The sequence below is a fragment of the Mytilus galloprovincialis genome, chromosome 10 (assembly GCF_965363235.1).
Source record: "Mytilus galloprovincialis chromosome 10, xbMytGall1.hap1.1, whole genome shotgun sequence".
Taxonomy (NCBI): domain Eukaryota; kingdom Metazoa; phylum Mollusca; class Bivalvia; order Mytilida; family Mytilidae; genus Mytilus; species Mytilus galloprovincialis.
In genome coordinates, this window is record NC_134847.1 from 1,979,828 (window position 1) to 2,005,234 (window position 25,407).

Here is a 25,407-nt window from a genome sequence, read left to right on the forward strand (position 1 = left end):
AGTTTTATCTTTAAACAAAACATTTGCACTTGACAATTAGTTAAATACTTTAAATTACTGCCAAAGAATGCAGACTTATTAAAAAGAACCAGGTATATAATTACTGGCATGCCTTCGACTTAAATATTTGAATCAGTGACAAGATAAAGCCTGCCATGACAGACAACTTATTCTTACATTTTTATCCTACATCTTTCATTGCAGAAGATTATAGAAAATTATCCAGTCTATTAATAAATATGTTTTTGAAAGTTTAAAGTCATTAGATTTGTAAACAGATTTTTCCGTTGATGTCATAGAAAAATAAGATAGAAGGTACAGAATGGATGACAAAATATCCTAATTCAATCAAAAAACTGACACTACATTTGCAAAACACAAAAATAAAACAGCTAAAAGACAAACAAAAGTATATGTACCACTACATATATAAAGTAAAGTCTAAGCATGAGAATGTGACTATAATAAGACAGTGACCTTTAGTTGTTAATTTCTGTGTCATTTTGGTCTCTTTTGGAGAGTTGTCTCATTGGCAATCATACCACATCTTCTTTTCTTTAAATTTAAATGTTGAAGAAACAAGAATGTGTCCCCAGTTCACGGATGCCTCATCCGCACTATCATTTTCTATGTTCAGTTGACTGTGAAAATGGGGGGAAATCTCTAATTTGGCATTAAAATTTGAAAGATCATATCATAGGGAACATATGTGTACTAAGTTTCAAATTGATTGGACTTCAACTTTATCAAAAACTACCTTGACCAAAAACTTTAACCTGAAGCGGGACAGATGGACAAACGGACGGACGAATGAATGGATGAAAGAACAAACAGACCAGAAAAACATAATGCCAATAAATGGGACATAAAAATAATAGTATGTAACCAAGGATCCGATAATTTTTACACCTAATTTCGGTCATTTTTTATATAACATAAAAGTTGGTGCCTCTTTTCAAAAACAGATTGTCAAAATCACATTACTGCATGAGTATGCTCATACTCGTAGCATCAACGAACTTGTTTCACTGTTGCATCGCGTTTACTTCATGATTTATCCTACCATTTTCCTAAAATCGATCAAAAGCAACAGTTTTAGAATAAAATGATTTTAATGACTCAAAATCGTTATTTTCTCAGTCATCGCTTACGTTTCTTTGGTTCTGAAGTCGAAATTCAAACCGGATGTAATGCGACAATACTAAAACGAACAATTCCGGACTTATTTCCGGGATTAGTTTTGTTTACTAATTCACAGGAAAACATCGTTTTTTTAATATTTTACCTTTAATAGTGTAAGAATATTAATGAAAATAGTTGCACTTGCTTTATTTAGCAAGAAATCATTTTAAATTGACGATTTAGTGTCAAATCTGCGGAAGAGAATTTCAGGCATGCGTATCATAGTAAACAAAGCACGTGTGTTAGTAGTGAAAAAAATCTTTTATCTACGTAAATTAAATCAAGTTTTAATTTAATTTTAAATCATTATTGACAATTGTCTTAGCTGAAAAGTAATTAAATAATGAAGACAGTTGGTATAGAATTTTAATTTCTTTATAATATTAGTTCAGAGCTTGTGATTAATAGCCAGGTGTGAACTAAAAACACAGGTAAAGAGATTAGCGATCATTAGCCAATAGCTCCCCGAGGCATTAATATAGTTATTAGGAGGGCCCTCAGGATTATAACACTTTACTGGAGTGGCAGTTTAATTACATAAAATCGATAACAAAACAAAAATATGTTTAAAATGGCGATTTGAAACTCAATCTCAACGAAATGACCGAAATTATTTTTGTTGAAAAATAAAATTTGACCTAAATCCCAATAAATGATATAGGACTTTTGAGTTTCCGAATCGGTCATGTCTGGCATATATGACCGTTTCCGGACCCTTGTATGTAACAATTACTTCTAGAAAAGACGACTTACCAAAACATCTGTCCCCAGCCGTAGCGGACTAGGTTTAGAACCTAAATAGACAGTCATTGTCACTCTCTTTCCTTCCCGATCCTGACTTTCTGATAATAACATTTCTGGAATGGAAAGATGAAATAATAATACACCTTAACTGGTGAAAGTGACTTTCTTTTGTGCAGAAGACTCTTTAGATCAGTATTACTTGACATTCTAATAATCAGATTTACCGGTACTTGTTTTTATTGTTTGTTCAGTGTTTTTTGCCACTTTCAGCATTTTTTGGTACATCAAACATCAAGCATAAAAAAATAAAGATGCTTTTTTTAAAACTTTTTTTATACAAAATAAAGCACAGCAAATAGTGAGAAAGAGATATTTGATGGACAAAAATACAAAATGATGGATGTACGAATGAAGGGACAATGTGAATGCAATCAGGTCCACTTTCCTAAGTTGGGGTATACCAAGACTATTTTGATGATCTATGTGATTTATGAATCACTATATTTGTCTGCAAACTTACTATATATAGCCATTCAGAGCAGTTATAAACAAACCTAAAGAAAAGTTTCAACATACCTGAACTCGGTTGTTCTTCAATATTAAGAGGCTTATCCAATGAAACACCATTTATTCAAACCTGATCTAAACTAAAGAAGGATCCAACATACCTAAACTAGGTAGTTCTTGAATAAAATGCCCAGCAAATGACACTTTTTTTTCCAACCTGATCTAAACTAAAGAAGGATACAACATACCTAAACTAGGTAGTTCTTGAATAAAATGCCCAGCAAATGACACTATTTTTTCCAACCTGATCTAAACTAAAGAAAGGATTCCACATACCTAAACTTGGCTGCTCTTCAATACTATGAGGTCTATCCATTGAAACACTATTTTTCCTAGAGTGAGCAATTAAGGCAGGGTTCAACATACCTAAACTAGGCTGTTCTTGAACACTAATAGATCTTTCCAATGAATCACTATTTGTCCGTGAGTGAACTATTAAGGAAGACTGAGACGAGTTTAGTCCTCGCGACCCCACCATCATACGCTGGAGTCTATCATTGTCAGCTTTTAAGGCACTCATTTCATTTTTCATTTTAGTCATTGTCTCTCTGAGTTGTTCTAACTGATGTGCCGAGGACAAAGCCTCTAAACGAGTGTCTGTTAGTTTCATATCTTTATCACGAAGTTGCTTCCGTAAATCTAATACTGTTGATACATCTTCAGCTTCATAAATTCTGGAAACAGAAAGAAATGGATATTTTAATTCTATAACATTGTTTGATAAAAAAAACCACAAGGTTATACGTCAATTATCTTATAGCATTTTTCGGCACAAAACACATAATTGATGAATTTTCCAGTGACCTCTGTCTCAGTTGCATGACCTAACAGACTTGGTTCATATCTGTCATTTTTTTTCATTAAATTGTAAGGTTTTAAACTAGACCATTAGTTTTCTCGTATTTATTGTTTCACATTTTAACACGTCTGGTCCTTTCATGGCTGACTTATGGGTTTTTTCTCATTATTGAAGGCTGTATGGTTGCCTATAACTGTTTTTTATCTATTTTATTTGAATGTGAGTGGATAGTTGTCTCATTGGCAATCATACCACATTTCTGTACTTTTATATTGTTACTAGAATCGATATTAAGGATTTTGAAGTTCTGACTTTAAAGTCCTTGAAAGTACTTTTTTGTTTCTAGGGTTTTTTGTCCAAACCCAATTTACTGTGCTAGTGCCCTTGTGTATCACAACTTTATGAGTGACATAAAAGATGTTTTTCACTGATTAATACATGGAAAAGTTACTGGATTTGTTGCAAGTCTTGTTTTGAGTTGAAGCTTAACAATACTACTGAAAGGTAATATATATGCATAGCCAATGAAAGTCATCTTCCTATATTTCATTTATTTTCAATATTGATACAAAAAACCTATAAATGTAACAATGTTTATTTTTCACGTTTGATTTATTGTTTCCACTTTACATAATGTAACCTGATTTCCAAATAATTGGCATTAAATTGTATTTCTCTTGGACAATCAATTTTATTTCTATTTTGACATGTGATTCTATTTTAGTTTCTTTATCAGATTCCTGGTCTAAAAATACTTTACAAATATTCATTAAATCGTAACAAAGTAGTATAAGTTTCATCAGATAATTTATAATCAAGTTTTTTGTGCTTATATTTGATCTGTACAAATGGCATTAATGTATTTCTAATTACAAAATAAATGATGTTCTAATTGAATTATAAATGGTAGTTACAAATTATATGTTAGAAAATGATCTACAAAAGATGATATCCAGAATGTCAAAATATTCAGCTAGTCAATTACGGTTGAGAAAATTCTAAGAAATGTTAATAGAAACTTAGTGCTTGACACAGAATTGCGCAGATCAAGAACCTTAACTATGGTATATTTTTTCTGTTTTGACTTTTTGCTGTTGGCGGAATTGTGCATGTGTGGAAAATCGGAGGAAGAAGATTCAAAAACAATCTCTTCAAATCAATGAATCAATTCACAAATGTTAATAACAGTAACTGTAGCATTGACAAAAACCTATTTCATTTGACACTGAAAATGAATCCATTTTATTGCATTATTTTTCTAGATGTCTTTTAGTTATGCTGTCTCATTGATGTGTTTCCCAATGGCATTTTCAGCCTCTCTTTCACATTGTTTTTAATTTGTAGTAGAAGTGCTTTACAATACTTACGCTCCTGATGAATGTGAACCTTTAATAAAACTTGGACCATTTGGCATGTGGACCTGTAATAATGGAGAATTAGGGGCCGAAGCATTGGACCGTAGACTTCCCATATCCATCTCACAATCAGACATAGAACCATTCCTGTTCTTCTTCTTGGCAAAAGCCTTACTAAAAGAACTTCTTAGCTGCAAAATAATATATATATATATATATATATATATTGCATTATCATTAAAAAAATGACCTACTAGTAATCTTTTCAGACATAATATTACACAAAAAAAATCCTGAACAACATCAATACCAGCAAGATTTATTTGGCTTGTTTCGTGTGATGTAAAAAATATGCAACAAAATGTTTTTGCTTTGTTATTAAAGTTTTACAATTAGAAAATATCTGTTTTAGCTCTAAAATGTTGATATGTAACAAAAACTTACAGTTTCGTTATTGAACTAACAATTTTGAAATAGATGTTTTTAAGATTTGTTTGCAGAAGAAAAAGTTTTTATTTATTGGTAATGTTATCACAGTTCTGCCCATAAGAGATTATTAAATGTTATCAAAAACAAGTAAGTGTTGGTAAGAAATACTGTGAATTAATTTAACTGTGTTTTTACTCAGTACTTTCTAATGGAATTTGCCATTTCAGTATCTAAAGCATTGTGGGTAATATTTTCAAAAGTGTACATCAAAGTTTTGTGGAAAGGTTTAACTTTCTAAAACACAAATTTTACCAAAGACAACATAAATTTTATTCAGGGATTTAAACATAATAAAATTGCCCACAGTCCTTACAATTTTTAAAATGGTTTATTGTTTTTGAACATTTTGACTTACCCATCCCTTCTTTTTCTTCTTTCCCTTCCCAGCATCTCCGTCTGTCGCTGCTGACTGTTGACTCGTCATACTACAGGCACTTGATAAACTGTTAATACTGGACACACTATCAGAGGACATCTGACGCGTAATCCGAGCCTCTGCAAAATTCAAACTTAAATGTCAAAAATAATTCAAATTAGGTAACAAGCTGCAATAATCAAAATGGCTAGAACATTATAAATAATTTTCTGATGTTTAAAAGTTACAAACAGAATTTTAATATCATTAATTTTTACTACCACAAGAGCTTTAAATCCATTTTTCAGATATTCAACAGAAAATCAAATATCATAAAAGAAAAAAAAAATCCGTTTAATGTCGACTCTCATTTCAAGTACCATTATAGTAATTAAACACCGAGATGAAATTCATAAAGAAAATTATTGACTAAATTTTTTTTCTCTCTCATAATATAAACGTATGAAAATGGCATGACATTGATTAAATTATAAATGTTAAAACAGTAACTTTACAATTGTTTGAACTATTCTGTTTTAAAAGAGTTTGTCCACAAAAGGTTGAATTTGTAAGTTTGCTTATGTGTACCATGTAATTAATAACAATTGATTGTGATGATATGCATAGGATCCAAGAAGGGGGAGAGTAAAAAATTTCATAAACATGATAAATAAATGCATGCTAAAACAATCTTTTTATAAGAAATTGTAACAAATATCAAAAATACACAAGCACACACACAATCCAAAATATAGGGAAACTTTCCAGAAAATTATGGTCAACAAATCAAAAACTTTGTTATCCAAAGAAAAAAATCCCAACTTTGCAGTGAAAATATTAGTTAAAATGTCATGTAAATAGAATGTAGAAATTGTTTTTTTCTGTTTTTGCACACCAAAGACAAACAATAAAAATAGTCGATATGACAAAGTTAATGTGGTATTGATTGCCATTGAGACAACTATCCACCAAAGTCCAAATGTCAAAATGTGAAACATTTTAAAATAGAAAACCAATGGGCTAAAATAATTTCAATAATCTTATTTCTATCACAAATTGAGAATTTAATTTTTCAAATTATTTGGAAACAATTTTGTTTAGTGTTTTTTTAGTAAGTAAAAAATGATTCTATAACATTCAACAAGGGAGACAACTGACTACATGGAAGCTGGTTCCTGGCAGGGTTAGGTGTGACTGGGTACTAAGACTACATGCAGTGATTGATTAGTAAGAATTGTCCATGTTATATTACCAGCAGGCATCGGCAGGGTATGAAACGCCCTACCTCCTTGGTGATGTTGGTGATGGTGGTGGTGTTGGTGTGGTTGATGGTTCGGAGAGCTATGTATATCGACTTTAGCGACCATACCAGGGGATGTATGGCGACGTCCTACATTGGGACTGATTATTGGGTCCGGTATGTTAAACCCACTCTGTCTTTTCAACGATTCTATTGTTGTCCGTAGTTCATTGAGTTCAGAGTCCTGTAAAAAAGAAAAAGAAAAAACATTAATTATTTTTTTAGCACCTTAAGGAATTCTGAAAATTGTATACCACAGCTAAATGATTATACAGCGATGTGAGGTAAACAAAGAGACAGCAACCCAACTAAGACAAACACGAAGACATTTAAGGTCAACACTACTAAGTCTTTAATATTAGCAAGGTGTTAACACAACAGGTCAAGCTTTGAATCACCAATAGTCCAAATAGAGTAATGAACAAACTTATAACTCAGAGACCATTAAAATCCAACTATCTACACCATAATCTTCAGATATTTGTCACCAATTAAGTTTACCAGGTCAGAGGCGGATTTAGAGGGGCCCCCCGTTTCTGAGAAAAAATTTGTTGCTTATATAGGGAATCACTGAAGCATGACCTGAGCGGGCCCCCACATGTGAAAATTTTAGGATCCACCAGTTCAAGTAATCACTTATGAAACAAGTGTACAAGATTTCACTGTACAAGTCACAGATTAACAAATATTCATTTCACATGGATAATGTCTTGTATGAAATATAATATTCTTATAATCACTACATCAAACAAAATAGCAAAATGTCATTCAAATTACATCTTTGTACCTCATTACAAAAACACAGGTTTATAGAAAGTTTTGTTAAATATTTTTATGCCTTTTCATAAACTTATGGATCCAGTTGTTATTCCACAATAATCTTCAATTTGAGGGAAACTTAAGGATCCAAAGATGTTATTCCACAATAATCTTTAATCTGAGGGAAACTTGGAACAGTTCCTGTTGATCAGAATTACATGACCTACACTTGGTAAATATCAAGGGGATGCCAAGAGAAATTAACTACCGAATTTAAAGAGAAAATTAATGTAGAATATTTGGCAAGTGTCTTTACATTAAACATCTGATGATTTTATACAAGGATCTTCACTTGGGATAACATTCTTAATATCAACTGCCAATATACACACATAAATATTCTGACTAGTTCTAAAAACATGCTTGTAAATTATCAACATCTCTAGAAACTAAATTCCACCTAAAACCAACACTTTAGTTGTTTATTTTTAATTATCTTACTGATATTTTCTATCAACAACAGAAGCTTTGAAGCTAGATACAACATTTTCTTTTCTTATGTAGATTATAGTTGGTGAAATTTGAAGTTTATGGAAAAATACTGAATATGAACAAATCACATCAAAGGGGAGTAACTCTTACTAAATTGAAATTACAAAAATCAAGACTAACTTCATTAGAGCATTTATCTAAATAACTTTTAAGATGTTTATCAACTTTCTTGGAAAAGTTTAAATTAAATACAGTTATTTCAAGTAATATTCTGATGTGACTTGCAATTTATGTGATGTCCTCTGTTTAAATCTAGGGTAAAGTTATTTGAAATTTTTTTTTCTTTCAATATTTATAAATTTCTTTACAGGGGTTCAACTTTGTTTTACATAATGAAAGGTCCAGAACCATTTGAATTTTAAGTGAAAAATTGGTACTCCAAAAGAAATCAACAGTCTTGCATAAAGCATCACTGTAAAAAGACAGGCCAAAATCCTTGGACCCCCACTTATTTATAACCCCTGCTTTAACAGCTCCTTGAATGAACATGGAACTGAAGTTGGTCTCAATAGATACCCATTGGCAAGCATCATACAATATCCCCCCTTTTTCATATTGAACTGACCAAGTGCATGCAAACTTGTTATCACAAACAGTAACAATTAACATTCCTAAGAGCCCACTGGATGTAAACATTTCATAGTGAGGAAATACAACTCTCTCTCTATTATATTCCCCTGTGTATGGATTCCATTATCTATTTCATTCATACAGCAAACATATATAAATGCCATCCATTGCATGTTGAGCAATCAAATATTGTAAGAAATAATCAATTATTCCCATTCCAGAAAACAATATGGAAATTCAATGTTTTCAGATGAAACTGAAATGAGTCCGGTACATCTATTTTTTGATGAGTTTCAAAACGAAAATTGGTAACCAAAACTAACAATGACTAATTTCGGAAAATTTTAAGCGAAAAAAAGCCATGTGAAAACAGGAGGGCAAGGTAGAGAACTCTGTAATCGAAGGAGTCAGGAAGCTTGGGGCACACTCACTCTGAAAACAGGAGGGCAAGGTAGAGAACTCTGTAATGGAAGGAGTCAGGAAGCTTGGGGCACACTCACTCTGAAAGGCTAGATACAAAGACCTGGGGCACAATTGTGTATGAACCCAACTTATAGAATATAGATTACAAAAGATATTTTACCCTCTGTTCAGACAGACAGTATGGTTTAAGCTCTCCAAAGTAAACATGACCTGCAGACAAAACAATCTCAATACTCAATTTCATTATATACTTAAACATTTCATGTCGGGTCCAGTGTTTATTTTCTTTGATAATAAAGTACAAATACAAAACAGTTGGGGAAAGAATGGTTGATTAATACAGTCAATGTGCTGTTAGGTACTCAAGTTCTTGCTACATGTCTGTAGGTACTTTAGACATAATAATGACTTAAAGATGAAGAACAGCAATAAAAATTAAGTTCCTTTTACATTGGTTTTATCTTTGGTCTTTACAATACACTAGTAAAGACCTAAATATTCACATTATTTCATCAGTTTTATCTCATTTTTCAACAGAACAATCATTTTTAAAACATAATGAAATTGTTCCACATTTTTGACACTTTTGCTAACAATAGTTTTAAAATATTACAGCCTGGAGATCTGTATGGTATTATAGTTTATACCTGGCCTTCAAATCATAAAACTTTCAAGTCAGTTTTTGTTCTCATACTCTAAAATCAACCAATCAAAATGCTGAATTTCACAGGGGTTTCCCGTACAGAAATTGCTAACAAAAGCACATAAGTTTCACATGTGAAGCACATGAGATGCAAGTAAGAATTGTATGCAAATCAGGTTGCTCATATGTGCAGTTTGGTAGTTCATATGTGCCCACAAAAATCTAACATAATGCTCACATGTGCAATTCAAACCTCAGGTGAGCTTTTATCATCCATGTTAGTTTTATGTTAGTTTTGTACTTTGAAAAGTTTTTCCATTCTTCTAACCATTCAAAACTAACCTACATCATTGCTCATATGAGCTTTTTCAAAATGACATGCCCAGTCATGTACTTCCTGTAAATTCAAATTCATGAAAAGCATGCAATAAATGGAGGCAGATGGATATGGAAAATGTTAAGTCCTATATTGTGCTATTTGAAGAAAGGCATTGTTGAAATCTGATAAAACCAGTGTGGCTGTGGTTAATTATTTGTAAGTTATCATTTCTATTTCATTATTTTCATTTTTGTGTCAGATTTTGCAATATATTACAATTTTAAGTCCTTTATGGGAATATATATACAGGTAACTTGCTTCAAAATAAGTACTACATGTATAAAGATTTTTCCTTTTAAAACTTTTTGAAATACAGTTAGACTTATTAATCAAAGACATTCATTGTGTACTAAACTTGCAAGTCCCTCTATTAGTTTTATAGTAATGTTATGTTTTTAGTCATGATCATGATTATTGTTTAAATAAAAAAAAAAAAAAATGAAATAAAAATCATAATAAACTGACAATAATTAAAGAATATATAACTCTTTTAACATGATGTATCAGTTATTTTATTTTCAACTGAATTATTTAAGATTTTCCTTTAAATTTGAAAAATATTCCTTTTTTAAAGCAGCCATTTTGTTTTGGTCAACTATAATATTCACGTGTGCAACATGTGAGCAACTGCTCATATGAGCAATCTAATAAAATGCACATGTGAAACAAAAGCTCATATGAGCAGTTGCACGTGAGGTTTTTAACATGCAAATTAGGTTAGTTTCTTATGTGCAATTTTTTTGCTCACAAAATGCTCACCTAATTTGCATGTTAAAAAACTCGTGTGCAATCATGTTAGTTTCTAACGTGAGCATCTTATGTGCAACATGTTAGCACTTTTTGGTAAGGGTTCATTATCTTTCATGTTGACTGGTACTTTCCACGTTTCTAGGTGGTACTTTCAATTTATTCCATGAATATCTTATATAAAAATTACTACATTTAGGCGGTACTTGTCAATAGCATAGGAGGGTAAAAGTATCGGGTACCACCTCCTAATGAATGGCCTGATTTCATGTTTCAAGCAGGAATTTTGTGCTCCAAGCACTGAGCAAAGTTTCATGTTTTATAGACCGTCTCAGGAAAAAGTGAAAAAACAAGAATGACTGGAGAACTGACACATTACCATGTTTTATAAACAATCTCTGGAGAAGGGGAAAAACCAAAAAACATGTTACATATTTATGACAAAGCCTTACCTTGCAGAAGACTGATCAAAATTCCAGAAAATTATAAAGAATACATTCCACATAAAATAAAAGTACAAATTCTTACACAAAATTGGAAAGCGTCCTCAAATTCCCTCGTCAGATCTGTGAGTCAAATATTCAAATTCACTATTTGTTGATTATAGAGTGTTGAATTAATATTATAAAAACATATGGACACGTTAAAACAATATCTCCAACTGTAAATATTATGAGCTAGACTGAGCTCCCCATCTTGTAAAACCATTCCATTTTGTCTGGTCGACTGCCAATAATAATGCATGGCATTTCAACTAAACAAACATTCAGATACCTGATCAACACTTAATGGAAACTCGTTAGTCAGATTAACTGATACAGTCATAATTACTCAATACAATTTTAAGTGTTTTTAAGTAATTACAAATTAACAATATTTCACATCTGGTCAAACGCACCTGCTTCAAAAATAAGGAGAATTTAATTTTATCAAGATTTTTGAAAATAGAAAAATTTAATTGATTTGCACTTAATGTAATTTCTTCATCAACAGCCAACTTGCAAATTTATTGTTTTTAATTATTTGCAAATTTCAAATTTCTTACATACCATTTAATGCACCTGTTTTTTTACGAAAAGCTAATTTGAATAATTTGAATAATTTATTCGACCTACACTTAATGCAATTAAAATTGGCAGTTTGATGGTTAGTGTTTTTTTAATTAATTGCAAATTAACAATGTCCATGTCAGGCTGGAGCACATGTTTCATTAAAGATTGATGTGATTTTGTTTTCATTAAAATTCCTCAACTCCCAAAAATGTACCCTTCATGAAAATTTTAACAAATTCAAATTTTAAAGAAAATTATTTGACAACATTTTAAAACTGTTTCTACTTGGTGTTGAATGCCTTCCCAGAGTCCTAAATAGGAAAACAAAGACCTCATTCTTACTCATAATTAACAGATGCAGGTAAAAGTTGTTTATTTTTTTTTACATGAATTAATGATTTATGGTATACACATCTGGTTCAAGCACCTGTTTGGACAGAAAAACTTCCATGTTTTATGAGATTTTTTTAATTTATATCAATTTTTATCAATAGATTTCATAATAATTCAGATAGTACAAGTTTACTTTGATTTATGAAACAAATTATGTCTAGATAATCTGATAATCCATAGTAACATAGCAAACAGGGGAGATAAATCTGGCTCTAAAATCACTAGGGAAAATGAAGAAATATCTAAAAAACTTGGCCTCAATAATATAAAGACTGTATCATCTTTATAATAGTTACTAAAAAATTAGTAGTAGAAAATATTTTACAATAATTTTTTTGAAAGTGGCAGGACAGCTGGAACAGTTGAGTTCTGTAAGGATAAAAATATTTGCACTATTTTGGAAGTAAAAGCAGAATCATGCTGAAATAACAGTTATAAAACCAAACAATCAAATTTGGATATATCATTAAATGTAGCATATAAAAATGATAATCATGGTAGAATTCAATGCCATTATTAAAATAAAAAATGCATCTGAAATTTATTAAACTCAGTCTCCACAATAAAATACCCCAACAAGTGCCAAAATATACGTAAAAATTTTGGAATGAACATCAATACTTTAGTATGTTGAACATTTATTTATTCGGAAAAGAATACATCATTAACAGGTATATTTTAAAATGCATGTAATACTTTACCATTTTCAAAACATCCATATGTAATTTTGCAGAAAAATATCCACTTTTGCACATTTTGAAATCCACAAATAAAAAATTCGAAAAAACAAAATTTGGATGTTTTCATATATAACTTTACTATATAAAAACTTTCTGTATAATACAAGAAATAACATGGGGAAGTCTTGCACTACAAGAATTTGCTCATAAGACAAACAATTCATGCAGTTTTATCCTGAGAATGACAAGCTACCATAGTTATTCAGGGAGTAGTGATGTCATCTATGTAACGAACAAAGGAAACTAATTAATTTTCATTGTCTATCGCCATCTAAACTTCATATAGAAGTAATCAGAACATTTGTCAAGTCTCATGTACTTTTAATTAAATCTCCATCAACATTTTTTCACCTTTCTGTTTTTAGAATGTCAATCAAAGCACTGAAAGTACTGTTAGAAGCATTAAATATCTGACAATTGGTATGTTTTTTGCATGAGTAGCAAGGCGATAAGACCTAAAGGGAGGATAAGCAAATCAAAATAAACAATGGAGAAACAAAACAAAGAAAATAAATTTCAAAGATAAGATCTTTTTAGATTTACAGTTTGTAGATACAAAATTATTTTTTTCAAATACAGAGTGATACATAGTTAAAAGGACTCACAATATTCCAAAGTCGATTCAGTTGTCAATCAGAAGAAATCCTCCATTTTTTTATTCCAGATTTAAATGAAACATGAATAAAATAACCTGAGTTATTGAGTATGGATGTGGAGATGAATAAACTAATAGTACAGACAGACAATGATAAACCTAATGCCCTCTCTGGGGCACAAAAATGGTGAATTTCCAATAATAATTAAATATGTGGAAACCTAACCAGAAAACATGTCAAAAAGGTTAAACAAATCATTAAGATCTCTTTCAAGACCGGTCTTAGAACTGAAATGCTATCACACACAAATTTTTCAGCCTTTAATAATAATTTGTATCACAATATGTTTTAACAAATATTAGACAACTGACTTATGCATAAATAGTACCATATTGATGAAAACAAAACTTAAGAAAGCTGGCTTGTCATGTTTTGGATTTTTTGTCAGATTTTCGGAATCCTCTGGTTTTATCCATTTGAATGCCTTGAAAAAATTTGCCCGGTGACCCCCATTTTTCTTTTTGTGAATCTTTTACATGTATAATGATAAGCCATCTGTAAAAGTCTTATAAAATTTTAATTATTTTTTAATAGTTTTTGAGAACTTAAACTTGTCAATGATAAAGCTATGAAAAGTCAAGAGAGAATATTTTCCCGCCAAAATTTCAATGGCTAATATCTCGAAAACAAGCACGGTGACCTATATATTTTTTTTGCTCTTTGGATTCCTTTATTAATTCCCTATCAATATAAACTAGTGTTTTGAAAAGTTAATTACTTTGAAACCGATAAGCGAACTCCCTTAAAAAGACACTAGGGTAATAAAAATAGATAGTCTAACAAGATGTCAGGCTTGATTGATTGGACAATGATCTATTCCATGAGGAGACTATCCAATCCAATCCATTCCAAGAGAAGGCTATCCAATCCAATCCATTCCAGGCACCAGGAGAGCTCCATTGGGAATAAGTATTATTTAGTTGTGATAAAAATATGTTTCTACTGAGAATTATGGTATTTGTTTTCTTATCTTGAGGTACTTAATACTGATTACAATACCTACCATCAAGTCAAAGTAGCACTTAAACTAAACCTTTCCATTTACAAGAGTTTATAAAAGTTATCACCCAGTCACACGTTTTTTTTGTGTTTTTATTTTTTACATCTTTCAAAATCTGAAGGTTACGAGTTTTATCTTAATATATTAAACATACAAAAACATTTTCATCAATAGTTGAAAGCTAATTACTCAGCTTTAAGTATAAAACAATTTCAAAACATTTCAATATTCAAACAGAGAACTAAACACAAAGTGCTTTTTTCCCAGGAAGGATAACTCTTGCAAACAAGCAACAAAAGGGAAGTTGAACTTTTGAAAAACATAAAAAACTTGTAACCAATCTTTTTTTTTAATGTTGTACAGATATATGACAAGCACAAACAAATACAGCATCTGAATATACTGTTAAGATGTTAATATTCCTATAGACCACAAAAAGGATTGTTATGAAACTATTTGTAATCTAAACTTATCCTGAACTTTGTATAAAGCTACAAAACATAAACACTTCAAAATTCTGTACTAGAAATGGATAGAGATCAAGATTAACACCCAGATTTCTGAAGTGTGTAATATCATAAACATAATGGTCACAACTTAAGGTGGTACCCAACACTTTAACTAAAATTAATTTGGCTTGTTTAATTTTCTTAAAATTTTGACAAAGTATTAACTTTGACCCTTTAACAAAAATGTAAATTGTTCAAAAAATTTGAACCAACCGTTTTATCAGAAAAATTACACTGGTTGCATATAGCAGTTTGATAAACACTTATTTTGATCATTGGGAAGCTTAATATTTTCTTAACAACACAACATAATTAAAACGTTTAGCTGATTTTACAGAGTTATCTCCCTGTAGTGTTAGGTACCACCTTAATAATAAACATTCAATACCATTCTGATACAAATCAAGATTCACATCATTCTGTTTCTGCTTTGATTTATGGAGAGATATTAAAAGTAATAAGAGTTTTGTAGTACTTCAAAAATATTAGGAAGGAGACATATATCTTATCATAGACTTCACCAAGGTCTGTCTGGTAATTAAACTGCATATTGTGGAATGAATGAGAGCTTTGACAAAACAGATATCTGCTTCTAAATAAATACATGCATATGTTGTGATGTTTCTACTATTGTTTAAGAAAAGGGTCAAGGTTTGGTGCCATTAAAAAGCTTAATCCCGCTGCAAATGTTCGCACCTGTCCAAAGTGACAGGAATCTGATGTACAGTAATTGTCCTCTGTTTTGTAGTTCATACATGTTTCTCGTTTTTATATAGATTAGACTGTTGGTTTCCCCCCGTTTAAATGGTTTTACACTAGTATTTTTTTGGGCCCTTTATAGCTTCCTATTTGATGTAAGCAAAGGCTCCATGTTGAAGGCCGTACCTTGACCTATAATGGTTTACTTTTTATAAATTGTTACTTGGATGGAGAGTTGCTTCATTGGCACTCATACCACATCTTCCTTTATCTATCGTATATATCATTCAAATTTCACGGATGAGTTTACTTCAGATGAAAGTGCTTGCAGACACACCAAATTCATAAAATGTTATTTTCATGACTAAAATACTTTTTTTTAGATAAAGTATCAACGATGAAATTCAAGATTTCTTTCTACTATTACACCTGGTTAAATTCTATACCTGCATGAAAGATAACAGTCTGACACCTGGCATTTTCTTTTTTAAATGTATAAAGATCAAGATGAAGATTGTTATCAAAGCAAATGACAAATATCTGTATGAAAGTGATGATGTTAAAATCAATAAAATGACAAATCTTACCACCAAGATGCATCAACCAAAACATTGAAACCAGCAATTCCAAATATTGTATCTCCTTCATCAAAAATAAGATATAATAATGAAGCTATGATGTAATCAATGCATCCGGTTTTATTTTCGATGATATAAACCAAATCATGAAGTGTACAAGGCATGATGCCAACATGTCATGTTTCTTTAACTTTTTTAAAGGAGAGCTTGTAAAATTCAATTTAAAACTTTTACAACATGCTAATTTCCAGAAAATATTTAAAAATAACTCACCTTTTGATTGGAGGTTGACGTCAGATGTTGAAGCCTGTGGGTCATGTTGGAAAGACTCTGTTCAAATGCTGCCACGACATGGGCCTGTAAAATAAAGGGGGATAAAGTTATTCAACAGTCTGTTAACTGAATCGTAGCTAATGTCCATACGCCTTAATTTTAGGTGCAGAATTACTACAAAATGTAAATGACTTAAGTGACGATTACATGTTCACATGTCTATAAATACTCACACACTAAATTATTATCTATCTGTAAGTTTGTAGGTTTACATGCAGAATCAATGTCACTGAAATGTTTAATAGTTCCCAGAAGTCACAGAAACACAACTTAATATTACATAACCTAATTCTAGTGACGCCATGTTAAAGATTTATCCTGACATTGATCTTATTTAGCGTACTGATATCAGAAAAAAATTGTTGAAAAAAGATCAGGAAACGTTTTTACAAATGGAAATTATGGATGTATTCATACAGCTATCTTCAACTTGGATTGGAATATTCAGTAGGATTATGCCATAAATTGACATCAATATTTGATGACGGTACTAAGAGACTTTTATGGTATATTTTATATTTTGACCTTTGGAAGCCATTTCAGGGTCATTTATTTGAATACAGAATCAACCATACTGAATTCTCAATAGAACTTATACAGTTTGGTGTTATTGATTCCTTACAATGGATGATATTTTAATATGATTGATAACTTATTGTTTGATTTGTGTCCAGAGTGGCATATCATTTAAATAAGAAATAACTTCAATAGTAAGCAAAAAATTTCTGAATGATCAGCAAAATTTCAATCTGTAAAAAAATTAGTAGCAAACAAGAAAATGATACATGAATCGAGGTCACAGTGAGTCATGTCCATAGTTTTAATGGATATAAAATATTTGTATTTTTAAAAAGGTAATTAATTGATAAATTCCTTTAGGGAACTTGGGATTTTAAAGAATTTCCAATGTTAAATAATACAAGTAAATTGTTCAAATGATATATTTGAAATATCCCAGGAGCATCCTCTTGTATTGTGCCACATTTTAGTTTATGACTCTTACTGTCTACCATAGAATGGATGACAGATGTTAGCAAATCAAAAGGGCTGTTACATGTCAAACTTTGCACAATGTCACCTAACTTTGAAAATAGTGTCCTCTGTGAAATGTGCCTTCAAGTCTGAGTGACCTTTACACATTCTTATTTTCTGTTTCATTGTACTTAAAATGGAAAGCACATTTGAAATGTCATTTCACATATATTTATGACTAATTTGCAAAATAAAAGATCAAATTGGTACCAGTTCTAAATCTACTCTTTACAATAGCATGCTTCATGTAATCATAAACATGATGATTTACATACAAAGGGAGCTAACTCTAGCTGAAATAGTTCACAACTGATAAAGATCTTGCTTTTTATTATAAAACCAGGTGCTCCGCAGGGCGCAGCTTTATACGACCGCAGAGGTCGAACCCTGAACAGTTGGGGCAAGTATGGACAAAACATTCAAGCATGATACAGCTCTGAATTTGGATTGTGATCAAATTTTTGACATTACATGGTTTTTTTTTACACAAAACAAATGCCAAGATTTTACAAATCAATTAAAGATTTCTTCTTCAAACTTTTTAAATCTAAAATTAAATAGTTGACACAGCATAGGTTTCTGACACAGAATGAATGTGGTCTAATGAACTTAAAAGGTTTTTTTTGCCTTTGAGCAAATCACTATGCTGTTGAATATTAATCCTCTCAAAAAAATGTTTGAAGAAATTTTCTTTTTATTTATGAAATCTGAAATGAGAAAAATTTAACCCCCCCCCTTTTTTTTCACATCCCCGTTTCCCTTTTTCAAAACTGATATCAATTCAAATTTCTAATGGAGTTTGCAACAATAACTACTCATTTAAATACATCATAAAATATTAAGATGTAAAAAAACTGCTTGTTATCACTGAATGGTAAAGATTATTTAAATTTATCAGTTGGTAGTAAAAAGTGTATATACATTGTATATTGTATATAACAAAGATTTAAGTTGATTCTGGACAAAGAAAGATAACTCCAATTAAAAAAAATTCTTGCTATTGCACAAATAGGATATTTCTTGCTTACTATTCTGGACAAAGAAAGATAACTCTAATTAAAAAAAAATTTGCTATTTCACAATATTGTGCAATTAGATATTTCTTGCCATTGCACAATACTGTGCAATTGAAAAGACTTGCTATTGCACAATACTTAATATAATAATTTTAGATCCTGATTTGGACCAACTTGAAAACTGGGCCCATAATCAAAAATCTAAGTACATGTTTAGATTCAGCATATCAAAGAGGCCCAAGAATTCAATTTTTGTTAAAATCAAACTTAGTTTAATTTTGGACCCTTTGGACTTTAATGTAGAATTTGAAATTTGAAAACAGGACCAAAAATGAAGAATCTACATACACAGTTAGATTTGGCATATCAAAGAACCCCAAGGATTCAATTTTTGATGAAATCAAACAAAGTTTAATTTTGCACCCTTTGGACCTTAATGTAGACCAATTTGAAAACTGGACCAAAAAAACTTCAATAATCAAGAATCTAAGTACATTTTTAGATTCAACATATCAAAGAACCCAACCGATTCATTTTTTGTCAAAATCAAACTAAGTTTAATTTTGGACCCTTTGGACCTTAATGTAGACCAATTTGAAAACGGGACCAAAAGTTGAGAATCTACATATACAGTTAGATTCGGCATATCAAAGAACCCCAATTATTCAATTTTGATGAAATCAAACAAAGTTTAATTTTGGACCCTTTGGGCCCCTTTTTCCTAAACTGTTGGGACCAAAACTCCCAAAATCAATACCAACCTTCCTTTTATGGTCATAAGCCTTGTGTTTAAATTTCATAGATTTGTATTTACTTATACTAACATTATAGTGCGAAAACCAAGAAAAATGCTTATTTGGGTCCCTTTTTGGCCCCTAATTCCTAATCTGTTGGGTCCTAAACTCCCAAAATAAATACCAACCTTCCTTTTGTGGTCATAAACATTGTGTTTAAATTTCATAGATTTCCATTTACTTAACCTAAGGTTATTGTGCAAAAACCAAGACAAATGCTTATTTGGGCCCTTTATTGGCCCCTTATTCCTAAACTATTGAAACCAAAACTCCCAAAATCAATCCCAATCTTTCTTTTGTGGTCATAAACCTTGTGTCAAAATTTCATAGATTTCTATTAACTTAAACTAAAGTTATGGTGCGAAAACCAAGAAAATGCTTATTTGGGCCCTTTTTGGCCCCTTATTCCTAAAATGTTGGGACCAAAACTCCCAAAATCAATACCAACCTTCCTTTTATGGTCATAAACCTTGTGTTAAAATTTCATAGATTTCTATTCACTTTTACTAAAGTTAGAGTGCGAAAACTAAAAGTATTCGGACGCCGGACGACGACGACGACGACGACGACGACGCAGACGCCAACGTGATAGCAATATACGACGAAAATTTTTCCAAAATTTGCGGTCGTATAAAAAATATTTTTGTAATCAGAAGTGTGGCATAAAAGAAACATTTTTTTTTACAAATGAGGGCAATATCTATTTATAGCTGGATTCAAAGCATAAAATTCAAGAATATCTTCATTTTTAACAGCACTTAACACACTCCCTGCTCCATCAATATACATTCTCTATCCAATTAAAAGCAAACTTGGAAAATCTTCCAACAATCTTATATTGACTCAATTATTGATACTTTCATTTAAATTGAACCCTGTAGGAGTATTAAATTTTCATAGATTTTCAATAATTCCAAATTTTGCATCCCTTAAAGACTGAACAAATTCCTGATCATATTGTCATCAACATCTCCCTCCCACCTAGAAAACATCTTCCCCATATCTTAAAAGCTGCATGTTCATAATCTCTCTCAGATTGTTATCTGAATGCCAGATAAAGTGCATATATTATTTCTTATGAATCATAAGCAACATTATTTACATATCCTCACTCAAGATAGGGATATATATCATATCAAGGAGTTCAAAGGTTGTTGGGTTCCATGAACCAGAAACTGACAAATATTCATCAAATTTTGACATTTCAATCAAATGTCTGGTGATATATGGTAGAAATTGTTGATATTAATATCAAATATTGTCTTATGAAGTCTGACTGACTACCAGTAATTCATTTTCAATTTTGTAAGCTCATTTTTAGATAATTCGCAATCAATGATTAAGTGGGAAAAAAGCTGAGAAAGTTATATCCATTTGAGCAAAAGAATATTGTAAACTAACTTATTTATAAAGTTTTAAAAAATAAATATTTGTGACCAAGTAAAATAGATCAAGTTACGCCTGTAATATTCATTCAGCAACCCCAAGACTCTCAATTGTTATAATTGTGAACTTTAAGGATAAGTTACAGATAAGTCGCTTATATAATTCAATTAAAAAATTAGCCTGTATTTAATCAGTTAATTGAAGTGTGTATTTCTCATTAAACTTACAGGTAATAAACACTGTACTGACAGTTTTACTGTGGATTGTTTGATACTGTCAATTAATGCACAATTAATGTGGAATAAAAGAAAGATTATGGTATGCTGTTTGGATAAAGGAACTATTAAAGTAATATAAAGTTCTGGAACTAAAACTCTCTTGGTAATGGGACATGTGAACCAGATCATGAATATGCAAGTGTCTAATTTCTGAGCAAACAAAAATGTGAAAAAAGACATATTTTAAATTTTCTTCCCTCTGGCATACAAATACAAATTTTGAACATTGTAATAAAATGATATGTTTCTTGTCCAAAGATGATTAACATATGATATCTATAGAATTTAAGAACTCTGATAATGATAATGGTTTTTAAATAACATGAGTAATTTTCTGTAATCAGAGAAAATAGTTGTCTGAGGATAAATGGACTTGTACATCAAGATAGACAACTATTTGATAAATAGCTCCAGCATCCAGGTAACTTAATTACTATGCACAAAGGTAATGACTATTTTTCAACAGATAGAATTGAATTAATAAATTTTGAAGGAAAAGGACAACTGATCAGGAGGACGAACCATCAGACCTTATAGATAACTGCAGGCGAAAAGTACACTAATTGCCAGGGTGCCACATGTGGAGCAGAAACTGCTTACACTTCCAGAGTTTTTGAATTCACTACTAGCGGAGTTCTAGTGGGGTTGGTGTTGGCCATCCAATTTTTCTATGTTGTGTTTTGCAATTATTGTTTTGCCTTTTTGTCTTTTTGATTTTTAACCACAGTGTTGTGTTTTTATCAGTATTAAACATGATTTCTAATTATCCCCTTGATAATCTCCTCCCTCTCCTTTTTATCCTCTTTAGAACATTTTGCTTAAAAATAACAGGCTGTCTTTAATCAACTCTTAAAAGCTTAAATCTGTCTTCATCTCATAAATTTTCTATTTTTCTTTGAACTGTCTTATTACAATTTTGAAATGCTTCATAGCCTTGGGATTTCTTGTCATTGTTACCCAAGCAAATGTTTTCATTCTATTTCCTGAACAATAGTTTTTACCAGATAATGACACACCATAGTTATTTTGAAATGTTTTTAACAAAAGACCAATATCACGTTACTATGCCATATGGTTTTACACATCTCTTTCAAATGCAAATCAGAATCTGAGCTCTGTCATTTTCTCTTGACAATATTAAACATTATTTTGATAAAACAATTGAAATAGATTCTGATATTTGTTTCGAAACAAACATCTGCTGATGAAGTCTCGGGCCGACAGAACTGTAAAAATAAATCATCAATACGTTTACCATAGAGTTCTATACTCACTGTTAATCTATTTACATACAAAATGAGGAAAACAGCGATATTGTATTAACTTAAATCATCGCCAATAATTATCCCTAATGATATTTGCATTCAGTATGGGACAAAATCAATCTTTGATAACGGTCTCCATAGATCATGACAATTAATGTAATTGTATTATATTGGTTGGTCAATAATTTGGTTAACTAGACAAAAGGGAGATAATTTGTTCTCTTCAATAGATAAAACACCAAAAAGTAGCTGATTATAACTAAGACACGATGTCACCATGACCTTAAACATTCTGTCATTTCAGCTCACTACTAAGAAAAGATATATTTTTGCATTCCTGATCATTATTTCTGACAAATTCATACATCTTAATAGCCCTTTCCAGATAAAACTCATTGTTTGCCATTCTTAAATAGCATATATCACAATTACCAGAGAAAAAGCATGACATGATTCTGAAATAGATATGTTTTTGAGCAGCAAATTATTCCAAAATACTGGGGTATATTTTACAGATGAATATCTTTCATGACGGAATGTGTGTAAGGTTTTAATAAAGAGTTATTACATGTGGATGAATATTTTTCACATCAACAACCATTGACGTGACAGAACCATTTATCAGGAGAATTTAAGATGAAAAAACACCTTGATCTTATTTGCTGCACATTTTTCTTGGATTTACTAGATATAAAGTTAAATGTAAATGACTTATTTATATACAAAGAAAGATAACTCCCACAGTTTTGCTTTGACTTATGATTATAAATACATAAAAACAAAATCCTTTTAACCACTACAAATTTAAGAACATTTTTACAAGTGCATTACTATTATTTTCAATCACAGACATAATGAATCTACAAAAGGGAGACAATTAGTTTCCTTGCATGATTAAAATCTTAGCACAGTCATTTATATAACAAACGAATTTATACATCTATGTATTTTTGATGATCTAGTAATGATAATGACTCTCAGAGTACTTAAAGCAGTCATACAACCACAGAGCCAATACTATGAAAAGAACTTGTATCCAGCAATTAAAGTCAAGAGGCTATTTTGTTGTCTGGAGTAGTTCTAACAGCAAGGTTTTGAAGTGAAGCGTAAAGACTCAAATTGTTAATTATTTACCTCTTAATCTTGAAATAAAGCATTTTTTTTTCATATTCATAAACTATCAATTAATACATAAAAAACACATATTATTAGACAAATTGTCATGGCAAAATGCCAATTGTTAAGGATCAATGCAAATAAAAAAAAAAAAAAAAAACACTATCATGTCACTCATAAATCGGACAAAAATGTATTCACTTATTTATACTAGGCATTTAACAAAAAAATAAAATTTCTTTAAATGTGATGCCATCTTTTCTGAGAATAAAATCTAGGCCTTTGTCTTCATCATCTTATCTGACTTATATATGCATTGTTATTCAAAGGGGGAAAATATTAGAGGACAGTCTTATTTAAGTAAGGAGGAAGATGTTTAGTGTATCTTATCAAGTTGTTTCTTTATTTCTTTAAGACAGATTATTTGCATGATCAAAAAATACTCATTATTTGCTTACAATTCTGAATAAAGAGTAGACAGGAGCTAAAATCATGAACTGATAAATGGTTTCTGACTCGTTACATTGTGTCCAGCCAGACAGATGAATATGTTTCAGACTTTTTCTGTGCCTTAAGCTTTGTCTTATTGTATTAAGATATAAATAATTCAGAAAAACATCAAGTAAACTGTCAGTCTGCTAATGTACTTCACAAATTATCTGTCTAATGTGCTAACGAATTACTTTATTTTGCTCCTCTTGATTTATGAATACCTCATTGATAAAACAATGATCATGTCATTATATATAAGTTTTAAAAACAGAGTCCTGTGTGTTAATTGTAATATTACCTTAATTTGAAGGTAAAAATAATGTATGTTTTAGCATTCTGCTTCTAGGTCAGTTATAAGTACATGATTTCAACATAAGTCCAAGCTTATTGAAGTTAGGAGAAAATCACAAGGAAAGCAGGGAGAATTTGATACCACTTTCTACAAAATCTAAGCCAGTTTGCCTGCCAACCTAACTTAACACATGTCATTAAACTGCAGTTAGCTATATAACCTGTTGTCAGATCAGCTAGGAATAATTTCAGAATGCAAAAAAAAATCATAAAATAAGAGATGAAAGGTCTGAATCGTTTGAAATGGCGGAGAGTCCTGTGGAGACAACATAACGCAAATAGCTTTGGGAGGATATAAATGTTAAAGATGATATCTTAATTTCTACAAATTATTCCTCACTACTGACTTTCTCTGTCACTCAATAATAATAAATATTTCCTACAGATTTCTATTTAGTTTATTTATCTTTGGCTTGTTTATTACCGATTTTCTGATAAAACGGGTTATCTTGAACTTATTCTGGTTTGTCATCAATGTTTGTACCAAGATATAGGAAGATGTGGTATGAGTGCCAATGAGACAACTCTCCATCCAAATAACTATTTATAAAAGTAAACCATTATAGGTCAAGGTAAAGCCTTCAACACATAGCCTTTGCTCACACTGAACAGTTGAGCAAGCTATAAAGGGCCCCAAACAATTACTAGTGTAAAACCATTCAAACCGTAAAACCAACGGTCTAATCTATATAAAAACGAGAAACTAGAAACACTTTTGTTTCATTGGAAATCAAGTTCACCTTCTATACTTAAGAAATATAAATATCTATGTATATAAAAATTACAAGAAGAAAAATATCACATGTGTGTCAGAAGAAAGATTTATAGATAATAAATCACAGACTCCAAATTT

General features: G+C 30.8%; 1 protein-coding gene across 23 annotated transcripts in view; it reads right to left on the reverse strand.

Moving 5' to 3' along the window:
• The window catches only part of LOC143049654 (neuron navigator 2-like), a 342,816-nt gene that overhangs the window by 20,471 nt on the left and 296,938 nt on the right, over positions 1-25,407 (reverse strand). For 20 of the 23 annotated variants that reach the window (XM_076223278.1, XM_076223271.1, XM_076223267.1 and 17 more), the window contains 6 exons: positions 16,765-16,848; positions 6,744-6,975; positions 5,492-5,631; positions 4,660-4,838; positions 2,770-3,167; positions 1,936-2,039 (listed from right to left, as the gene is read on the reverse strand). In XM_076223278.1, coding sequence (XP_076079393.1) covers positions 1,936-2,039; positions 2,770-3,167; positions 4,660-4,838; positions 5,492-5,631; positions 6,744-6,975; positions 16,765-16,848 — 1,137 coding nt within the window. The remainder of the gene's footprint in view (positions 1-1,935; positions 2,040-2,769; positions 3,168-4,659; positions 4,839-5,491; positions 5,632-6,743; positions 6,976-16,764; positions 16,849-25,407) is intronic. The other 3 variants (XM_076223289.1, XM_076223269.1, XM_076223266.1) reach the window with 2 other exon arrangements.